At 72.6% G+C, this 18,209-nt stretch overlaps 1 protein-coding gene across 1 annotated transcript; it reads right to left on the reverse strand.

The window, feature by feature from the left end:
* Positions 1-315: 315 nt before the first annotated feature.
* On the reverse strand, positions 316-18,145 carry SCRIB (scribble planar cell polarity protein). The gene is given in 38 exon segments (XM_071207792.1): positions 316-651; positions 721-772; positions 966-1,025; positions 1,138-1,175; positions 1,266-1,408; positions 1,574-1,759; positions 1,906-2,050; positions 2,116-2,269; positions 2,352-2,539; positions 2,765-3,014; positions 4,151-4,207; positions 4,287-4,397; positions 7,262-7,450; positions 7,525-7,641; positions 7,739-7,915; positions 8,007-8,117; positions 8,441-8,689; positions 8,769-8,849; positions 8,961-9,081; positions 9,083-9,279; positions 9,952-10,029; positions 10,647-10,736; positions 11,236-11,298; positions 11,965-12,351; positions 12,686-12,847; positions 13,063-13,185; positions 13,672-13,799; positions 13,875-14,041; positions 14,119-14,318; positions 15,184-15,302; positions 15,730-15,874; positions 15,958-16,032; positions 16,121-16,184; positions 16,280-16,336; positions 16,426-16,515; positions 16,594-16,672; positions 16,764-16,881; positions 17,836-18,145. Coding segments are annotated over 38 exon segments (5,058 nt in total). The 5' UTR covers positions 17,995-18,145; the 3' UTR covers positions 316-523.
* Positions 18,146-18,209: the final 64 nt, after the last annotated feature.

The following is an 18,209-nucleotide window of genomic DNA, read 5'->3' on the forward strand; positions in this document are numbered from 1 at the left end:
ACGCGTTCCCCGCCGTGCGGCGGCAGCTGGAGGCCGTGCGGCCCGGGCTGGCGCGGGAGCTGCTGAGCCGCGCGCTGCTGCGGGGCGAGCGCTACCTGTCGCTGCTGCGCGCCGACGACGGGCCCGAGTACGGCGCCGCGCAGTTCCAGGAGGCGCGCGTGGCGCGCTTCCGCCTGCTCTTCGTCACGGGGCTGCGGTGGCCGCCGGCCGAGCAGCTGCGGGCGCTGCTCCCCGTGCGCGTGCTGCCGCCCCGCGGGGGCCCCTAGCCCCGCAGGCCCAGCCGGGGGCGCGGCCGCGCACAGACGGACGCGCGGAAAAACGTAGGCAACTTTATTCTCCTCGAACCACAAAATAGAGTCTTTGGTTGTACAAACGTCACTAGTTACAGTCTCGCGGGCCCGGCCGCGGCAGCGCGTCGGGCCCGGCTCCGGGGGGCTCGTGAAAGCACTGCCGCCCAGGTTAAAAGACTCGGGGTGAGGGCGGAAGGCGCTGGCGGGCCCACACCCCAAGTCGGGGGTTGCCCCTAGGAGGGCACGGGGCCCAGGCCGCGGCGCCCCGGCCGCGCGGGGCGGCGGCTGCTGCACAGTGTCCCCTCCTCGGGGCCCGTGGCGCCCCGCAGTGCCAGGGCCACCTCTCTGTCCTCCTGCGGGCCTGCGGGCGGGCGGGCGTGAGCGCGGGCGGGGGCACGGGGGCTGTCCCCGCCCCGGCCCCCCCACTCACCGGAGCTGGGAGGCGTCTCCAAGGCCCTCGGCGCCTCCACGAAGTCGGGGGACTGCCAGGGGAAGAGGGGCTCAGTCAGGGCCCGCCGCCCCCGCCTCAGGGCGGGGTAGGGGCCCGCAGGTCTCCTGACTGACCCCAAGCAGGGAGTGGGGACCCCCAGCCCGGGCTCAGGGCGGACAGCGGAGCAGGCAGAGGGCCCGGCAGGCCGGGGCGCGGGGCCCGGGCGGGCGAGGCCGCGGCGGTACCTGGAGGCCGCACACGGGCCTGGAGGAGGGCAGGGCGGCCAACACCCTGTAGTCAAAGAGCTGTCCAGACAGGGCTCGAGGACAGCAGAGGGACAGAGGCAGAGAGCAGAGGCGGTGAGGGGCGCGGCGGGCCGGGCGCCCCCACCCCCAGGGCCGCGCGCGGGCTGCTCACCAGGCGTCCAGGGCAGGCACCAGCCGGAGGGCTAAGGTCTAGGGGGCAAGGAGAGGGAGTTGGGGGCTGCGCTGCAGGGGGCTGCGCTGCAGGGGGCTGCGCTGTGGCCCTCTCCCCGCAGCACAGACCTTCCAAAGGGGTGGGCGACGGCGTGGGTGCCGGCGAGGGGGCCTCTGCCAGGCGCTCCAGGGGCCCCCGCTTGCCGCGGCCCTCCTGGGACTTGCTGAGGACCATCTGTGCGCGGAGGGCGTCCTGCTCCAGGGACTTCATCCTGTGGGCACGCGGGCTGGGCTGGGGCAGGGCTGGGGGGCGGGGGTGCTGGGAGGGTGCTAGAGGGGTGCTGGGGGGAGCTGAAGAGTGGGAGGTGCTGGGGGGCTGCTGGGAGTGGAGAGTGCTGGAGGATGGGGGGTGCTGGGGGTGCTGGGGTGCCCCTCACCTGGCCGCCCTCCAAAGCGCGCGCTTCTCGGCCTCCAGGGCCCGGCGCTCGGCCGGGGATAGGGCCCGCGCAGGCGTGGGCAGCTCGGGGCTCTGCACGCGCAGCCGCTCCTGGTGGCGCCGCTCGGCCTTGGCTGTCCGCACTGGGGCGCCGCCTCCCGGGGGCGGGGGGGACGTGGGGCTGAGCCTGGGGCAGCAACAGGGGGGACCCGGTGGGCTTGGGTCAACGAGGGGCCGGGAGCACGTGCAGGGCCAGGGGTCGGCTGGGGCCCGGGACAAGCTGGGGACAAGCTGGGGACAAGCTGGGGGTGGCGCGGCGGCCCCGGCCCTCACCCTCCGGCAGGGCCCAGGCCGGCCCAGGGCGGCTCCTCGTCCTCCAGCTCGGTGGGCGTCTCCAGGTCACGGGCAGGGCCTGCCTCGGGACACGCAGCTGCCTCCTCCCGCAGCATCTGCGCCCTCTTCTGCTGCAGCTTGCGGGCTGAGGGGCGGGGAGCGGCTCAGGCCAGCCTGGGCCCCAGGGCCCCCCGCCGGACCCCCGCTCACCTTCCTCCTCCTGCATCTTGCGCAGGTCGTCGGCTCCCACCAGGGACACCCGCTGGGGCGGCCCCTCCGCCGGGGGCACCCGCACCTCCAGCTCGAAGTACTTCTGACGCTCGCGGAAGGACAGCTGCTCGGGGGGCGCCGCAGGCCCGGGGGGCTGGGGGGAGGGGTCCCTGAGATGGGGCCGCTGTGCGGCCGGGTGGGGGGCGGCTGGGGGTGCCCGGGCCGGCCTCACGTACCTGGGCTGGGGAGTCCTCGGGCGGGCGGGGGGCGGGCACAGCGGCGAAGGTGCGGTAGGCCTGCTTCACGCTGACGGGCAGCTCGCCGGGGGAGGGGGGGGGAGGGCGGCTGGGGGGCGGGGCAGGCGTGAGCAGGGTGGTGGCAGCTGCGGAGACCGCGGCAGCCCCAGCCACCAGCTGTCCCCGCCCTCATCCTCTGCCCATGCGCGGCCGCCCCCCTTTCGGCACCCTGCCCCGGAAGGGGGCTCGGAGCCGCCCCACTGGGTGGTGCACTCACGGGGAGGGGGCCGCCTCTGCCCCTGGGGGCCGCGGAGCCCCAGGGCCGGGCTTGCACCCGCGGCTGAATCACCCCAGGTTTTGTCTGCAAAGGGCAGAAGGTGGGGAGCCAGGGGACAGAGAGGACGGGCGTCAGGGAAGAGAGGGTGACGGAGGATGAGGGACAGCGGGGCCGGGCCCCCAAGGCGGCTGGACACTCACGGGCAGGAGCGCCGTGGGGAGCCGGGCTCTGCGCCTGTGCCGCCGGGGTCCACCCGCCCCCAAACCCCAACCGGGGAGCCGGGCGGGCAAGCAGGTCGTAGGGCGCCTGCGTCTTGGGATGCTCACCTGCTGGCCCCCGAAACAACGGGGGGCTTCGGCAGTCTTCCCTGCTGTGCCAGGGGGCACCTGGGGGTAAGAAGGCGGGTGTGTGGGGGCCGGCAGGGTCTGGGGCCCTGGGGGCGCAGCCTTGGTGGCACAGGAACCCGTCCTCAGTGCCCTGCCTGGCCCCAGCCTGGGGACGCCTCAGGGAGGGCTGGACCAGAGTGCGCCAGTACGAACGGGTGCACAGGGCTCCCCTTCACAGTGAGGACAGGCCGGAGCCGCGCAGGCGCAGACGGACGGATGGAGCCCGAGGGGACGCACGGGCTGGGTGGTGATGATGCCACGCTCCCCCGCTCCCTCGGGCGTCACGCTCCAGGGCTGGGTGAAGCCCCTCCGAGGCTCGCGGCCCACCGCGGCAGCCGGCCAGGGGCCTGTGCTCACCTCGGGGAGGGCCCCTGCCTGCGCGCCCGCCACCTGTCGGAGCCCCCACCGGGCTGCCCAGCCTGTCCCCCACAGCGCCCCTCCCACCGGGACCTGCCGGTGGCGCCGAGGGCCTGCCTCTGCCCCACCTGCCCCGGAGCCGCAGGGCCGAGCCCTCGGGCCTGACCAGCCCTGCGGAGAGCCGGGGCGCGGCAGCCCCAGTGTGCAGTGCCCTGCCCCGCCGGGCCGGCTTCTTGGCTGCCGAGGCCTGGTCCAGGGGCGGGGGGTCAGGCCCCCACCGGACTACAGGCACGGGAGGTGGGGTGGAGAGCAGGCCCCGGGCCCCTGCGCTGCTCTCCGGCCTCCCCCACATCCTGCCTGGCTCGCACACAGCCACGGACGCGCTCCCCAGGCCTGCCCCCGAGGGCTGGCGCTGCCAGTGTGCCCGGGAGGCTGCAGCCAGGAGGCCGTGGGCACAGCGGGCCATTAGGACCCCATGTCCCCGAGACCAGGCACTGGCAGTCGGGCATGCTGCCCTTCCCTGAGCCCTGCCCTTGGAGCCCCCCCAGCCCCAGGCAGCCCGTCCCGTGGGGTCTCCAGAAAGCGGGGAGAGTGGAAGCAGGCCCAGGCGGGACCAGGACCAGGGCGCCAGGACACAGACACGCCATGGGGGCGCCACATGGGCAGAACAGACATGGCTGTGGGGCTGCATCTGCCACGATGAGGGCCGCGTGGATCTAAGAGCGGGCGACGGGGTGGGGCGAGGGGGGTGGGACGGGGGCGGCGCCCCCAGCACTCACCGCGGCCTCCGCAGGCTCCGGCCCCCACGGCAGGGTCTGTCCACCCAGCTCCTTGTCCTGCGAGCAGAGCAGACGTGGGCAGGCGCCAACAGCCACGCACCCCCCCTGCCCTGGGGCTGCGGCCGCAGTGACTGACCTCGCCAGGGCCCTCAGGGCTCAGCTCCCGGTCAATGGAGGAGACGCTTTCCAGACTGTTCCGGCGGCTGACGCCTGCCGCAAAGGGGTTGGCGATGACGCCCGGCGACACCTGGGAGAAGGGCAGGCTGGGGCCACCACCCGCTGCACAGTCCCGCCCAGCAGGGGACGGCTCCGGAGTGGACTGTGCCACGCCAGGACCACCCGGCCCCCCGCCCCCGGCCCCGCCGTCCCGTGGGCGGCCCCTGCGTGCAGCTCCCAGGGCTGCTGGGGACACCCAGGGGTCTTGGGACTGCAGCCGTGCTGCTGGGTGACGGGTGCGCAGAGGCGGCGCAGTGCGCAGTGATGTGAGTGCGGCGGAGCCAGGGCCGTGGCTGGGGCCCGGTGGGAGCCCGGAGCCACGAGTCACCGAACCCGGCGGCGTTTAAGGGGAGACGCTGTGGTTCTACACCTGGAGGGACTGACCCGTCCTCTCTACCTCGGCTGCCAGGCGGGCGCGGGGGGCAGGTCTGCTGGGACCACCGGCCGCAAGGAAGGTGGATGGGGACAGGGACGCGGGCCAGAGAAGCTTGACTGCCAGTGCCAGGACGAGAAGGGCGTCCCAGCCCGCGGGGTGCGGAAGGGGGGCGGGGACTGCCGTGGCGCCGTGGCCAGGGTCCCCAGCGGGGGTGGCTGCAGGGCTGGACTGGCCTCAGGGCCCTGCCGGGTAAGGGACGACAGGGAGGCGCTCGGCGGAGGACTGGCGCACCATGCCACGGCCGCGCAGCGAGGGGCAAGAGGCATCTTGTGGCAAGGAGCTTCGGCCGCCCATGCCCAGCAGGACGGCGGCGGGCTGCGTGCGTGAGGCCAGGCGGTGAGCGTGCCTGATGGAGCCCGCAGGGTCAGCGGAGGCAAGGAGCCCTCCTGCCCGGCCTCTGGAGTGACAGTCCACTGGGCAGGCCAGGGGAGAGCAGGAGGCCATGCCACAGGGGCCAGAGGGCAATGGAACAGGCGGGCCACGCACGTCCGGCAGGCGCAGGCCCAGCGCTACCTCCATGCCACGTGCTCCACTAGCAATGGCCACCGGGCCCACATGGGAGCCCCCGAACCTCCCTCCTGCAGCTGGGCTCCCAGCGGCCAGCGACAGCTATGGCCCACAAGAAGGAAGCACCGCAGCCAGGCCAGCACCCGTCAAGAGCGCACAGAGAAGAGGATGAGCGCCAGTGCAGGAGGGACCCGCACGCGCCCCGCCCAGCCACCACGGGGCAGGGAGCGGCCACCACGGGGCCAGGGCGCAGCTACCACAGGGCAGGGCGCGGCCACCACGGGGCAGGGCATGACCATGCGGCCACACGGGACCAGGGTGCAGCCACCACGGGGCCAGGGCATGACCGCCCGGCCGCCACAGAACTGATCCAAGAAGCATCAAGAGATGCTGAGACTGGGGTGGGGGCTGGTGAGGGGGGGTGCAGGCACTCCCTCCTGCAGCTCCCCCTCCCCGCCAGGCAGTGGCTGGGGGTGACCGCAGGGGACCTGCCAGCACCATCACACCCAGTGACCGGGGTCAGGATCGCCACTCAGGGACAGAACCGCACCTGTCCCTCGAGAAGTGCCAGCCTCGCTTCTGGGATAATCCTGCCAAAACCCGCACGCGAAACGACCCGTCAGGAAACATCCGAAGAAGCCACCGTGAGGGACGGCCACACGACGGGCGGTGCCCGAGAGAAGTGTCAGAGCCAGAGGTCAAGAGAGGACTGAGAACGGTTCCAGAACAAACGAAAGAGACACGAACGCATGGCCTGAGCGAGGAGCTCTCCGTACCATCTGTGTGCTTCTCTCTAGCTTTAAACTCACTTTATGTACTTACTCATACTTTTCAAAAAGAAACAAGGATAGGACAACCCCGGAACTACTGAAAATAATAACCCGTAAAGATAAAAGTGCAAAAGCAAAACACTTCTCTAGAATGCCTCGCTGCAGAGTTTTGGATTTAGATCCATGTAAATGTTTAAATCAACGAAATTTTAAAAATATCTAGAAGCTAGAAAAAAAAGAAGTCTTTGTCAAATACAATTTATCAAACACTAAGTGACTTAACATTATTTTCACAGGACATCCTACTAGGAATACCTCTAAGAATAAAAGAAACCTTAATTTTACTGATGGTTTAGTTTGTAGTAACATTGCCCTTGCTTGGAAATCCCGTAATTCCGACAATGTTACTCAAAATAAGGTTGTCAATGTGAAAAAAAGACAGACAAAACCTGAAAAATCACAAAAACCCTGGGATCTTAAATTTGAGTTGAAAATTAAAGCACCCAGTCCTGCTCTTTTCTAAACACCCGCCCCTAGCTCCAGCTAGACAGAGGCCTGCGCCCTGGCACGTTACCGTGGTCTCTAAACAGCGTCTCCCGGGGAGACCCGGAGCTCCCTGCGTGTCCAGAGCAGCAGCCACACGGGCCCTATCAGCGCAGCACGTTCTCGGGGCTCCAGGAGCAGTGGGGAGGGACAGCGAGCAGCAGGACAGCCAGTGCGGCCAGAACAACGGACAGCCAGAGCGACGGCGTAAAGAGCCGCGGCTGACCCAAAGGCAGATCAGCAAAGCAAAAGGCCAGCGAGGCTACGGCTGCCAGGGCCGGGGCCGCAGGGGCCGATCAGGCCACCCGGGTGGGCCGAGTTTAACATGGGGGACGGCCAGGGGCTGAGAGCGGCGTGCGTCACGGAGGGCTCCAAGCACGGGCCCACCACCCCTGCCGCGCTCTCCTCGCGGGCCGAGCGCCTGGCGGCAGGTGGCGCAGCCGCTTTTCTAGGCCCTGTGGCTCGCTTCGATGCCCCCGTACACCCCATCGTGCGCGCCCCGTGTTCTCTCTGGGCCAGAGCCTCAAGACGACCTTCCAGGGGACCCAAAGAGATGCCTGACAGAGGCTGTGCCCCCACCTCCATCGGGCCGGAGGAGGTGGGGGCTGTCCTGCCCGCCGGCGGGGGCGGCTCACTGACCTCCAGGGTGGCGGGGACGCTGGCGTCGAAGCCATCGCAGACGAGCACAGTGAGCGCGTCGCCCACGCCGCGCAGCAGCTGCACAGCCTCGCCGTGCGTCAGCCCCAGCAGGCTCTGCTGGTTCACCTCCAGCAGCCGCAGGCCCACGCGCAGCCGGCCGTCCCGCCCTGCCGCGCCCGTGGGGCTCACCTGCGGGGACAGAGTGCAGCAGGGAGGCGCGGGTGCGAGAGCCGGGGGCGCGCTGCGCGGGGTGCGCTGCTCACCTTGGAGATGAAGATGCCCTCATCCGTGGGGTCACAGGGGTTCCCCGCGTGGCCCTTGGCGCCCCCGCGGATGCTGATGCCCAGCTTCTCCCCCGGGGCCTTCTGGATGCACAGCTCCTATGGGGGGAGCCGGGGCTGGGGGCGGGCTGGGCTGGGGCCCCCACACGCCCTTACTCCTGGGGCCCCCGAGCCCCCGGCCTCCCCCTCTACGCACCCTCATGCCCGGGGGCGGCGGGTCCCTCCGAACGAGCAGGCTCAGCTCCAGGCAGGGCCGCAGCAGGGCGCTGACCGCCTCCTGGTGTGCGGCCTCCCGCACGTCCTGCCCGTTCACCGCCAGCAGGCGATCCCCGACCCGCAGACCGCTGCGCGCCGCCAGGCCGCGCGGGAGCACCTGGTGGGAGGGGGCAGGCGGCAGGCTGAGGGCAGAGCCCCGCCCCGCTGAGCCCGCGGCCGTGCTGGGCACCTGGGAGGGGCCGCCCTACCTTGGAGATGAACACGCCAGGTTCCTGGACGCCAAACGGGTGGCTCGAGTGGTCGGACCCCCCGACGATGCTGAGCCCCAAGGGACCCCCTCCTCGAGGCAGCCGGACCTCCTGGGGACACGAAAGGGTCTGGGGTGTGGCTGGACCTCTGAGCCACGTGCCTGACTGCCCTGCTAAGGGGGTCTGAGGGCCACCACTGAGTCCTGCTGGCCCAGACAGTTGCCTGAGACCCGGGCCCCTTCGACCCCAACAGGGGGGTGCAAAGGAGAGAAGCTGAGCAGGAACCCGGGGCGGAGACGGGGCCCCAGAGCCCAGGTCTGTGCAGAGCAGGTGGGAAGCCCGCAGGGAGCCGGTGCAGGTGGCCACAGGCAGGTGGTGCTGGGGCCGAGGCAGAGCCAGGTCGGCAGTAGGTGTGGGGTGAGGGGGGCGCTCACCTCCACAGGGTACGGCCCCTCCAGGGCGGCAGCCAGCAGGCCAGGGGCCAGCCGGGGAGGCCCAGGCTCCCCCGCGGCGGCTGTGGGCACTGGGGCGCCCACAGGGGACAGGGGAGAGTGCGGGGGCGGGCTGGAGGCGAGGGGGCCCCCAGCCTCCCGCTCCAGCAGCAGAGCGATGGTTGGGGACGCAGCAGTGAGCAGAGACACGGCGTGGTCGTGCCGGGCCTCCGTAACGTCCACCCCGTTGATCTGCCAAGAGGGGCGCAGAGTCAAGGCAATGGCGGCCAGGCCCACCCTGCCTGCGGGCCCCAGGCCCCGCCCAGCTCACCGAGAGGACGCGGTCGCCGACCTGCAGGGTGCCGGCCCGGTGCGCGGCGCCCCCCTCAGCGATGCGGGAGATGAAGATGCCCTGCGGGGCAGGGCGCAGCGGGGCACAGCTGAGGCCCCTCTCGGCCGCCCGCAGCCCCGCGCCCGCAGCCCCGCCCCTGCAGCCCCGCGCCCGCAGCCCCGCGCCCCTCACCCCGTCGCCGGCGCGGTACGGCGTGGAGCCCTTGCCGCCCGCGATGCTGAAGCCCAGGCCCCTCTCGCTGCGCACCAGGCAGGCCGCGTGGCGCTGGCGCGGGGGGCGCGGGGCTGGCGGGCAGGGCCGGGCGCAGGCCGCCCGCGCGCCGCTCCCGCGGGCTGGAGTCGTCCTCGGGCCGCAGCGCCGTGACCGTGACGGCGTTCTCCGGCTCCACCATGCGCTCCCGCCATACGCGCATGCGCACGGCCGCGCCCGCCCCGCGCAGCGCCTCCACGGCCTCGTGGTGCTCGGCGCTCTGCAAGGCGACGCCGTTCACCTGCGGGCCGGGTGGCGTTGGGCGGCATTAGACGGCAGCGCCCCTCGCCCCGCCCCCAGGGGCCCGCACGTCGCCCCCTCCTCCCGGCAGCCCACCAGCAGGGAGAACCGCGGGCAGGGGCTGCAGGCTCCCGGGGCGCAGCCACCCAGGCCCCGTGCTGAGCTGCCGGTGCGCCCTGCTCCCTCTAGCACCACGCAGCGCCCAGGCCCCAGAACCACCGGCCTGGGTCTCCAGCTCCCCTCCCTGGCCCGGGCCTGGGCCGCCAGCAGGAAACCTCACTCTACAAGTCCTGGCATGCCCGCCATGCTGGGCTGCTGGCTGCCCTCCACCAAACGCGGGTGCAGGGCTCCCCACGCAGCACCAGCCACACCTCAGGGGGGCTTGTCCCAGCCCAGAGCCCCCGTGGGGTTCCCCCACTCTCTTCCAGGCCTGCTCGAGCCAGCCCTGGCCCCAGCCCTTCCCTGTTGTGGCCGATGCAGACTGGGTCTCTGTGCCAAGGGAGCTGGCAGGCGCCCGGGGGCTCACAGAGGACCAGAGTGGGGCTGAAGGCAGGAGATAGGTCAGGGACCCGTGTCACGAGCCCAGGGACAAGGAATGGAGAAAGGCACCCTGACGGCTGGGGCTGCGTGGCCTTGGGGAGCGCGGCCCCCCACGGGTCCCAGAGCAGCTCACCTCCAGGAGCTTGTCGCCCACCCGGACTCCAGCACGGGCCGCAGGGCCCTCCTCCGACACCCGGGAGATGAAGACACCCTAGAGGACAGGGCCCATCAGCAGTTGAGAGGGGGTATCTTCTGCCCTGTCCCCTGCTGGGAGGGGCTCTTTGGGGGAGCCCGTGGCAGCGTGGGGCCCAAAGCCCCCAGGCCGAGTGACCCTGGCCTCAGCCAGCCCCCAGCCCCGGCAGCTCTCCGCCAGCCACCAAGACGCCAACGAGGACAGGGTGGGGTGGGGTGGGATCCTGGGGCCCGGAAGGCCGGAGGCACCAGGCCCCAGCCAGGGAGGCTGAGGGCCGACTTCCAGCAAGCGCTCAGGACCGCACACAGGCCCCCGTTGGTCAGAGACGGGAAGGAGGAGCCGCTGGGACACGCGGAAGCTGGGGTGCTTTCCCCGGGGCTCAGCCGTGGGAACCCTGGCCGGGCCGGCGCTGCGTTTCCGGCTGTCCCTGCACGGGGAGGTGCCCCAGCGGCCTCCCAGCCCCGTCACCCAAGGGACCCCCAGGCGCGAGGAGAGCACACAGAAAGGCGGCAGGGAGCTGGGAAGTCGCCACCTAACGGACGGCCCCACAAAGGCCCAGGAAGCTGAAAAGGCGAGAAGGGGAAGTGGGCGGCAGGGCGCGGCTCCGGACTGGCCCAACGCCCCGCGGTCCTCACCTCGTCGTCCCCCTTGTAGGGGGTGGAGCCCTTGCCCCCCGCAATGCTGATGCCCAGGCCTCCCGTCTGCCGCACGATGGTGAGCGTCAGCTGCGGGGAGAGAGCCAGGTGGGAGTGTCTGAGGCAGGAGGGGCCGGAGGGCAGCACAGCGGTCCTAGCCTCGCTGACCGCGGCGGCAAGAGGGCCCCAGCCAGTCGGGGCCGGGCGCAGGGACGCGGGGGAGCAGGCTGGCCCAAGGGCGGTGGTCCGGGACTCGAGGGGGCACCTAGGGGGGTCTGCCGCCTCTCGGACAGAGGGCTGGAGGCTGCTGGAGGCTGCCGGGGCCAAGGCGGCTCCCGCTTCTGCACCCCGAGAGCCGGGAGCCCCAGCAGGGGGCGTCGGCAGCACCCCCACACCCCTGCTGAGGCCACTGTCCCTGCCTGTGCAGCCGGGAGCCAGCTCCGAGCAGGGGCAGGCGGGAGCGGCCGGGAGAAGCGGGAGCGGCCGGGAGAAGCGGGAGCCCCGGAGCGGGGAGCGGGAGCCTGGAGGGGGGCGGGCCGGCAGCGCCCCGGCCCTGAGCAGAGCACGCAAGCAGGCAAGCAGTACAGACCTCTTCCTCCTCAATGCGCGCGGGCTCTATCAGCAGGTTATGGGCCTGGTCAAACGACACCCCCTGTGGGGACGGGAGCAGCAGGCATGCAGGTTAGCGACCACCCAGCCACCGCTGCCCCAGCCGCACCGCCCGTCCAGCCCGAGGCAGAGAAGGCAGGCAACAAGCCCCGCAGCCCACAGCAGCCCCAGCCCCGGGAATGGCGCCGCGGGCGCCGCAGGTCTGGCGTGACGGCTGCTGTGCGGCCGCCGGGTGGGGCTCGGGGACCCGAGGGGACTCCTGGGCGGGCGGGGTGGGCCACTGGTTTCAGCCGGGGAGTCTGGGGCACGCCCTCCCCTCAGTCTCCGAGTCACCTCAGGCCCGCTCGGGACCCCCGAGGCACCAGAAGCTGGAGGTGCGTGGGGGCAGGGAGGGCCCTGGGGCTGCTCCTGGCAACTGGGGTCCCCTGCGAGCAGGTGGGGCCACGGGGCAGCCAGGCCCACTGGCAGGTCAGGCGGCAGGAAGGGGCCCAGGCCGCGGGTTGGGGAGTGTGCAGCGTGCAGCATGCAGGAGGGAGGCCTGCTTGGCCCAGCGTGCCGACAGAGCGCCTGGGGAGACGGGCACCAGACACCATGTCACCAAGCACGCCAGCCAGGCCGGCTCAGGCCAGCACGAGGCCCCTGCAGCCTCGCGCAGGCTCCTGCGTGCAGCAAGGGCAGAGGGGCAGCCGCTGGCCCCACAGGGACCCACCTTCACGGAGGGGGCGGAGGCTGCCGCGTCGCCCCGGTCTTCCTCCTGGGCCTCCTCTTCCTCCTCCTCCTCCTCCTCCTCGGCCGCCGCTGCCGCCGCCTCCTCCTCCTCCTTGGCCCGTGCGGCCCAGGGCGAGTGGGGGCCGTTGAGCCAGGCCCCAGGGCCCACAGGGCCCTCCGCACCGGGCGACCTCCCCTGCAGCAGGGCCACGACAGCCTCGGGCTGCGGCAGCTTGGAGACCTTGAAGTGCTTCTTGTAGTGCGGCGTGTCCTTGCGCATGAGCCGCTGCCGCCCACACGGCGGGGACCAGGGGGCCTCCAGCTGCCCCTCCCCGTCCTCACTGTCCTCCCTCGGCAGCAGCGTGTCCTCCGCAAAGCGGACTGTGGGCTGAGCATGAGCCCAGTGAGAGGAGGCGGGCGGGCCCGTGACCCCTCGGCCCCTTCCCCGCGTCTGCTGCCTCCCCCACCCTTCGCCCGCTGCCCTGGCCTGCGGCCTGACTGGGCCACAGCAGTGCGCCAAGGCTGGGGTGCCCCAGGCACGCAGAGATGCCTGCCCTGGCCAAGGCACGTCCTCCTTGAGGTGGAGCGGGAACGCGGATCGAGGGCACGTCCGGGAAAAGGGGCCCGGCCTGCGCTCTTGGGCTGCGCCTCGCCGGGCGCGAGGCCCACGGCCCGCAGGGGCAGGGCGGGTGAGCCCAGGTCCCTGGAGCTGCCATGCTCACCTCCCCGTAGTCGTCCTCCACGTCCCCCTCGGGGCCCGCCGGGGCGGCGTCCTGTGGGTCCAGCTCCTGCGTCCCCGCCAGGGGTTCCTCAGGCTCGGACGCCGTGCTGCCCGACGGCGGGGAGTCCTCGCTTAGGCCTGAGCCCACGCTCAGTCTCTCCTCCTGCGCGGGGCAGGGCGGGGCGGAGCGTCACGCGGGGCGCACTTGGTAGCCCCACCCCGGAGGTGCTGGCGCCCACGTCGGCCGCCCTGGCCACCTGTCCCGCCCCTTCCCCCGAGTTCCCTTGCTGAGCTGGCTCCCCCGGCCCAGGGCTCCACACCCCAGAGGAACCAGCGTGGCCCCGGACCCCGGCCCGCTCCCCCGCGAGCGCCCCCCACCTCCTCAGGGGGTGAGGGGGTCCTGGGGCCCGGTCTGGCGGCAGCCTCGCCCCGGCGCTCCTCCAGGCCTCTCCTCATCACCTTAAGCTCGCTCGGGTGGGGCGTGGCCCGGCGCTGCAGGCCCTGCTGGGGCACGGGGCAGGGTGAGGGGAGCAGAGGCTGGGGGCACCACCCAGCCAGGGGGCAGGGTGTGGGGCAGGGGCTGGGGGCACCGCCCAGAGCAGGGTGAGGGGGCAGGGGGCACCGGGCAGGGTGAAGGGAGCAGGGGCTGGGGGCACCGCCCAGGCAGGGAGCAGGGTGTGGGGCAGGGGCTGGGGGCTCCACCTGGGGCAGGGTGAGGGAGGCAGGGGCTGGGGGCTCCACCTGGGGCAGGGTGAGAGAGGCAAGGGCTGGGGGCACCGCCCAGGGCAGGGTGAGGGAGGCAGGAGCTGGGGGCTCCACCTGGGGGAGGGTGAGGGAGGCAGAGGCTGGGGGCAACGCCCAGGGCAGGGTGAGGGGACAGGGGGCACTGGGCAGGGTGAAGGGAGCAGGGGCTGGGGGCACTGCCCAGGGCACCGGGCAGGGTGAGGGGCAGGGGCTGGGGGCACCGCCCAGGTCCCGCCCCCGTACCCGCTTCTCAGCGGCGGCCTCGGCCTCCTCATCACCCGCAGGGGCCTCCAGGAACTGGATGACGCTAACACGGCTCGGCGGGGTGTCCGCCCAGCTCCCGGAGGGGCTGCTGGGCTGGCCCGGGTCTTCTGTGGGAGGCGTGTGTCAGGCGTGGGCCAGGCCGTGGCTGCAGCCCTGCGCGGTCCGTGAGCGCGGCCACCTACCGAGGCTGGGCGGGGGCTGCTGGGGCAGCAGGTAGCAGGTGAGCACCTTGGTGCCTGTCCGGCCGTCGTCCTCGGTCTGGAAGCGCAGCATGGGCTGGGCCTGGTTCTCCGCCAGCCACAGGGCCTTGAGGTTGAGCTGCGTGAGCGCGAACGGCAGACTCTGCAGCCTGGCGGGCGGCAGGGCGGTCACGGGGGGCCGGCACGGGGCGGCCGGCGGCTGGGGCGGGAGGGGAGGGGCGCGCACCGGTTGCCCGCCACGTCCAGCACATGCAGCTCGGCCGTGTGCGCCAGCTCGGGCGGCAGGGCGGCCAGTCGGTTATCCCTCAGGGAGAGCACGCTGAGCGCCGTGCAGCCGCCGATCTCGGGGGGCAGGGCCTCCAGGCGGTTGCGGTCCACGTTGAGGTTGGTCAGCTTGGTCAGCTGCCCAAGAGAGCGGGGCAGGGCCTGGCGGGGGCAAGGGCCGGCTAAGCAGACACACCTGGGGCGGAGCAGGGCACGGGACCTCTGCCAGGCTCCAGCCAGGGGTGCGAGGATGTGCCGGGCCCTGCGCCCACCCGGCCGCGGTCACCCTTCTCCCCAATGGCTGCCCCCTCTGCGCAGCCCCTTCACTGCCCATACACCCTGCCAGGCAGAGAGCCTGTGGCGCCCAGCGCTCCCGTGCCCCTTTCCAGAGGCGGCCTCTCCAATCCCGCAAGTCCGGGCCGGCTCTGCAGGGCTCCTGAGGCCCTGACCACGTGCACCCGCCCCGAACGCCCCCCAGGCCCCGCAGCACCTCCTGCTCCCCGCGTGCCCGTCGCAGGCGCCCCGCCCTGCTGCTGAGCCTCCCGCAGCCTGGGACGGGCACCACTTCAACGTGCCCCAGCCCTCCTCGGCCCACGTTCCCTGCCCATGCCCACCGCCTCCGGCCTCCCCACGCACAAGGCCCACTGCTCACGGCAGGTGACCCGCTGCCACCGGCCTCGCGTCCTGCCCTCTCTGTGGTGGAAAAGGCCGTCTTCTCCCCCCGTAGGGACCCCAGCGCCCAGCCTCCAGAGCAGTCCCGTAGCCTCGTCCCAGGCCTGCGTGCCCCCTGTTCCTTGACCCAGCTCAGCCTAAAATGCCCTTCTGTGAGAGCCACCCCGGCACAGATGCGCACATGCCATCCCACGCCGTTACCGGCTCGTGCTGCTGCAGCGCACACGTGCACACGTGACCTGCTGCCAGCGCACACTGTCCACAGCACCCCACCCCATCCGGCCTCCCCCACCTCCCACACCAGCTGCGAGTGGACACACAGCTGCCCCCGTTGGGTACCCCAGGGCCGCCATACCGTCAGCAAGTTCTCGGTCAGGATCAGCTCGGACAGGTTCTCACAGTCCCCGATGGCCTCGGTCACCTCGCACAGGCGGTTCTGGTCCACCTTTAGGATGGACAGCTGCTTCAGCTGGCCTGGCGGGGGGCACGGCGGTGAGGTGAGTGTGGCGGGCCAGGCACATGCCATCTGGGCGAGCACGTGGACCGCCGGGCAGCCCCTCCTTTTCTGTCCCTGCAAGCCGTCTTCCCGCAAGTGGCACGACTTGCCTAGAAAGCCTGGCGACCCAACCTGCCCCCCAAACCTGACACCCCCTGCCCTCTTCCGCGCCTGGCATGGAGGCAGCCCCCTCGGGCAGCAGACCTGACCACGTCGCGCCCACCCCAGGCCCTCCCCCAGCCGCCGGGAGCTGCCCGCAGCCCCTCACGTCCCTGGGACCGGCCCCACTCCCCTCCTCGGGGTGCCTCCTCGGGCCCAGCGGGGGTCAGGTCAGGGACCCCAGCCTGCGCCTGCTGCCCCCCGCTCCACGTGCTCGCCCTCATGCCCCAACCCAGCCTGCACTACCGAGGCCATCGGGCAGCCGCCGCAGCGCGTTCTGTGACAGCAGCAGGTCCGTGAGCAGCACCAGCCCGCCCAGCTCCGCGGGCAGTTCCTCCAGCCGGTTCTCTGACACATCCAGGCATACAAGGCGCCGCAGGTTCCCCAACTCCTGGGGACAGGGCGCCATGTAGAAGGGTGAGGGGAGGGCGGGCAGGCAGGTGGCAGGGCGCGGCAGGGGCCGGGCGCACTCACCGGGGGCAGCGCCGACAACTGGTTCCGGTCCAGCCACAACTCGCGCAGGTTGGGCAGAGCCCCCAGGGTGTCAGGCTGCAGGAGCAGGGACGCGGGTGTGTGTGTGACGGGGGCAAGGCACCGCCACCCTGCCCGCTCCCCCCCCAGCCCCCGTCCCCCGCACCAGCACTTCCAGGTCGTTCCCACCGAGGTCCAGCTGCTCCAGCTTGACCAGGAAGGACAGGGACCTGCGTGGAAATGGGGAGCCCTGTGATGCGGCCGCAGGCCGAGACCCCGAGACACGGCACCCAATCGGCCTGCACGGCTGGGCGGGGCCACTCACGCGGGCAGGGACTTGAGCAGGTTCTCCCGGAGCTCCAGGGTCACCAGGTTGGCGAGGCTGGAAGGGAGGCGAGGTGTGGGGAGCGGCAGGGCAAGGCGGCCGGGCCCTCCCTGCCGAGCACCCTGCGGCCGCCCAGGGATACTTACTTGCCCACGTCCCCCGGCAGCGCCTGCAGAGACACGTCGTTCAGGGCCAGGTGCGCCAGGCTGCGCAGCTGCGTGAAGCCGTCGGGGAGCCTGGAGGAGGACGGCAGCCTTAGCCCCAGCCTGGGGCTGCCCTGGCCACCTGCCCACCCGCCCTGGACCGCCGCCCACCTGGAGAGGGGGTTCCCGCTGAAGTCGGCGATCTCCAGGGCCTTGCAGAACTTGATGCTTTCGGGGATCTCGGGGATGTCTGTGGCGAGGGAGGTCAGTGGGGCGCCAGCCGGCCCCCCAGCCCCGCAGCCCTCCGGCGCCCACCCCCCACCCCCGCGCCCGCCGCGCACCGTTCCGGGACACGTCCAGCTCCACCAGCTGCATGAAGTTGGCCACCTCGGGGGGCAGCCGCTGGATCTCGTTGTCGCTCAGGCCCAGCTTGCGCAGGTTCAGCAGGCGGAAGAAGGGCTGGGGGCGGGGGCCGCAGTCAGCAGAGGCCCTCGGGCAGCCAGGCCTCAGCCTTCGCTGCCTCTTCCAGGCCCTGCAGGAACCTGAGGGTCCAGCCAAGCGGGAAACCGCTCCCACCGCACCTGCAAGCCCCACCCAGGGCGCTGGTTCCTCCACGCCCGACGGACACCTCCCCCGGGCGAGGAATCCTGCTCCTTTACTAAGCCCTGTTCTGTGTGTCCTCGGGAAGCCCCCCTGCCCAGGAGGGTGCCCTCCAAGAGCCCACGTTGGTTTCTACTGTGGCCCCACAACCGGCCCGACTGGCTGTCCAGCGGCGTCTTGGAGAAGAGCCACCAGGTAGGGAAGCGACAAACAAGAAGGCGGTGGGGGAGCACCGCAGACCCGCGGGAGACCCCGGAGGCAGAGCTGTCAGATCCGGGGAGTGCAGCCCCGCCCTCCACCGCACCGGCCGGCAGCTGCTCGGCTGGCCAGCGAAGGAAACCCTTCCACAGCCCGCTTCCTCCGGTCTCCGCCAGAGCGGCCCCACGAGAACAGCGAGCTGACCGGAAAGGGCAGCAGCGGCGCGAGACGCCCGGGCAGGAGGAGGCGGCGGGAGCCCCGGCCCGCGCCCCGAGGGGGAGGAAGGCTGGCCGCGCGCCAGTCTGCCGCCCCCAGCTCGGCGCGCCAGGGCGAGCCAGGCTCCGCCGGGCAGGACGGCTGCCGGGCCCGGGCGCACTCCCTTCGCTCCCGCGGCCGCCGCTCTGCCCCGCAGGTCTGGGCTCGCGGCTCCTCCGCGGCGCCCCCCGCAGGCACCTGGTGACCGCTGCCACCTGGTGGCGGCTGGCCCTGCCGGGAGGCGGGGCGGGGCCGGGCGGGACTCCGGCCGGTAGGAACCGGCAGGGCCGGCTGGCGGGCTGCGGAGCCCGCCCGGCCGGCGCCCGCGGGCGCGGCGGCCGGGGCCGGGCGGGCGCTCACCTTGGGCAGCTCGCGCAGCTGGTTGGCGTCGAGCAGCAGCTCCTCCAGGCTGCGGCTGTAGCGGTAGATCTCCTCGGGCACGGCCTGCAGCGAGCAGTGCCGCCTGTCCACCGACTCCACGTGCCGGTTGCAGCGCCACAGCGGGATGCACTTGAGCATGGTGCCGGCGGGCGCGGGCGGCTCGGCCGGGGGCGGGCCGGGGGGCAGGCCCGCAGGCCGCGGGGGGCGGGGGCGGGCCGGGGGCGGGGGCGCTCGGCGCTCGGCCTCAGCGGCGCGGGCGGGGGGCGCGGCCCGCCTGCGCTCAGACGCGGAGGAGGCGGCGGCCGCGCATCCCGCCCGCCGCCCGGCCCCGAGAGTTCGGCCCGCGCGCTCGT

The sequence above is a fragment of the Dasypus novemcinctus genome, chromosome 14 (assembly GCF_030445035.2).
Source record: "Dasypus novemcinctus isolate mDasNov1 chromosome 14, mDasNov1.1.hap2, whole genome shotgun sequence".
NCBI lineage: Eukaryota > Metazoa > Chordata > Mammalia > Cingulata > Dasypodidae > Dasypus > Dasypus novemcinctus.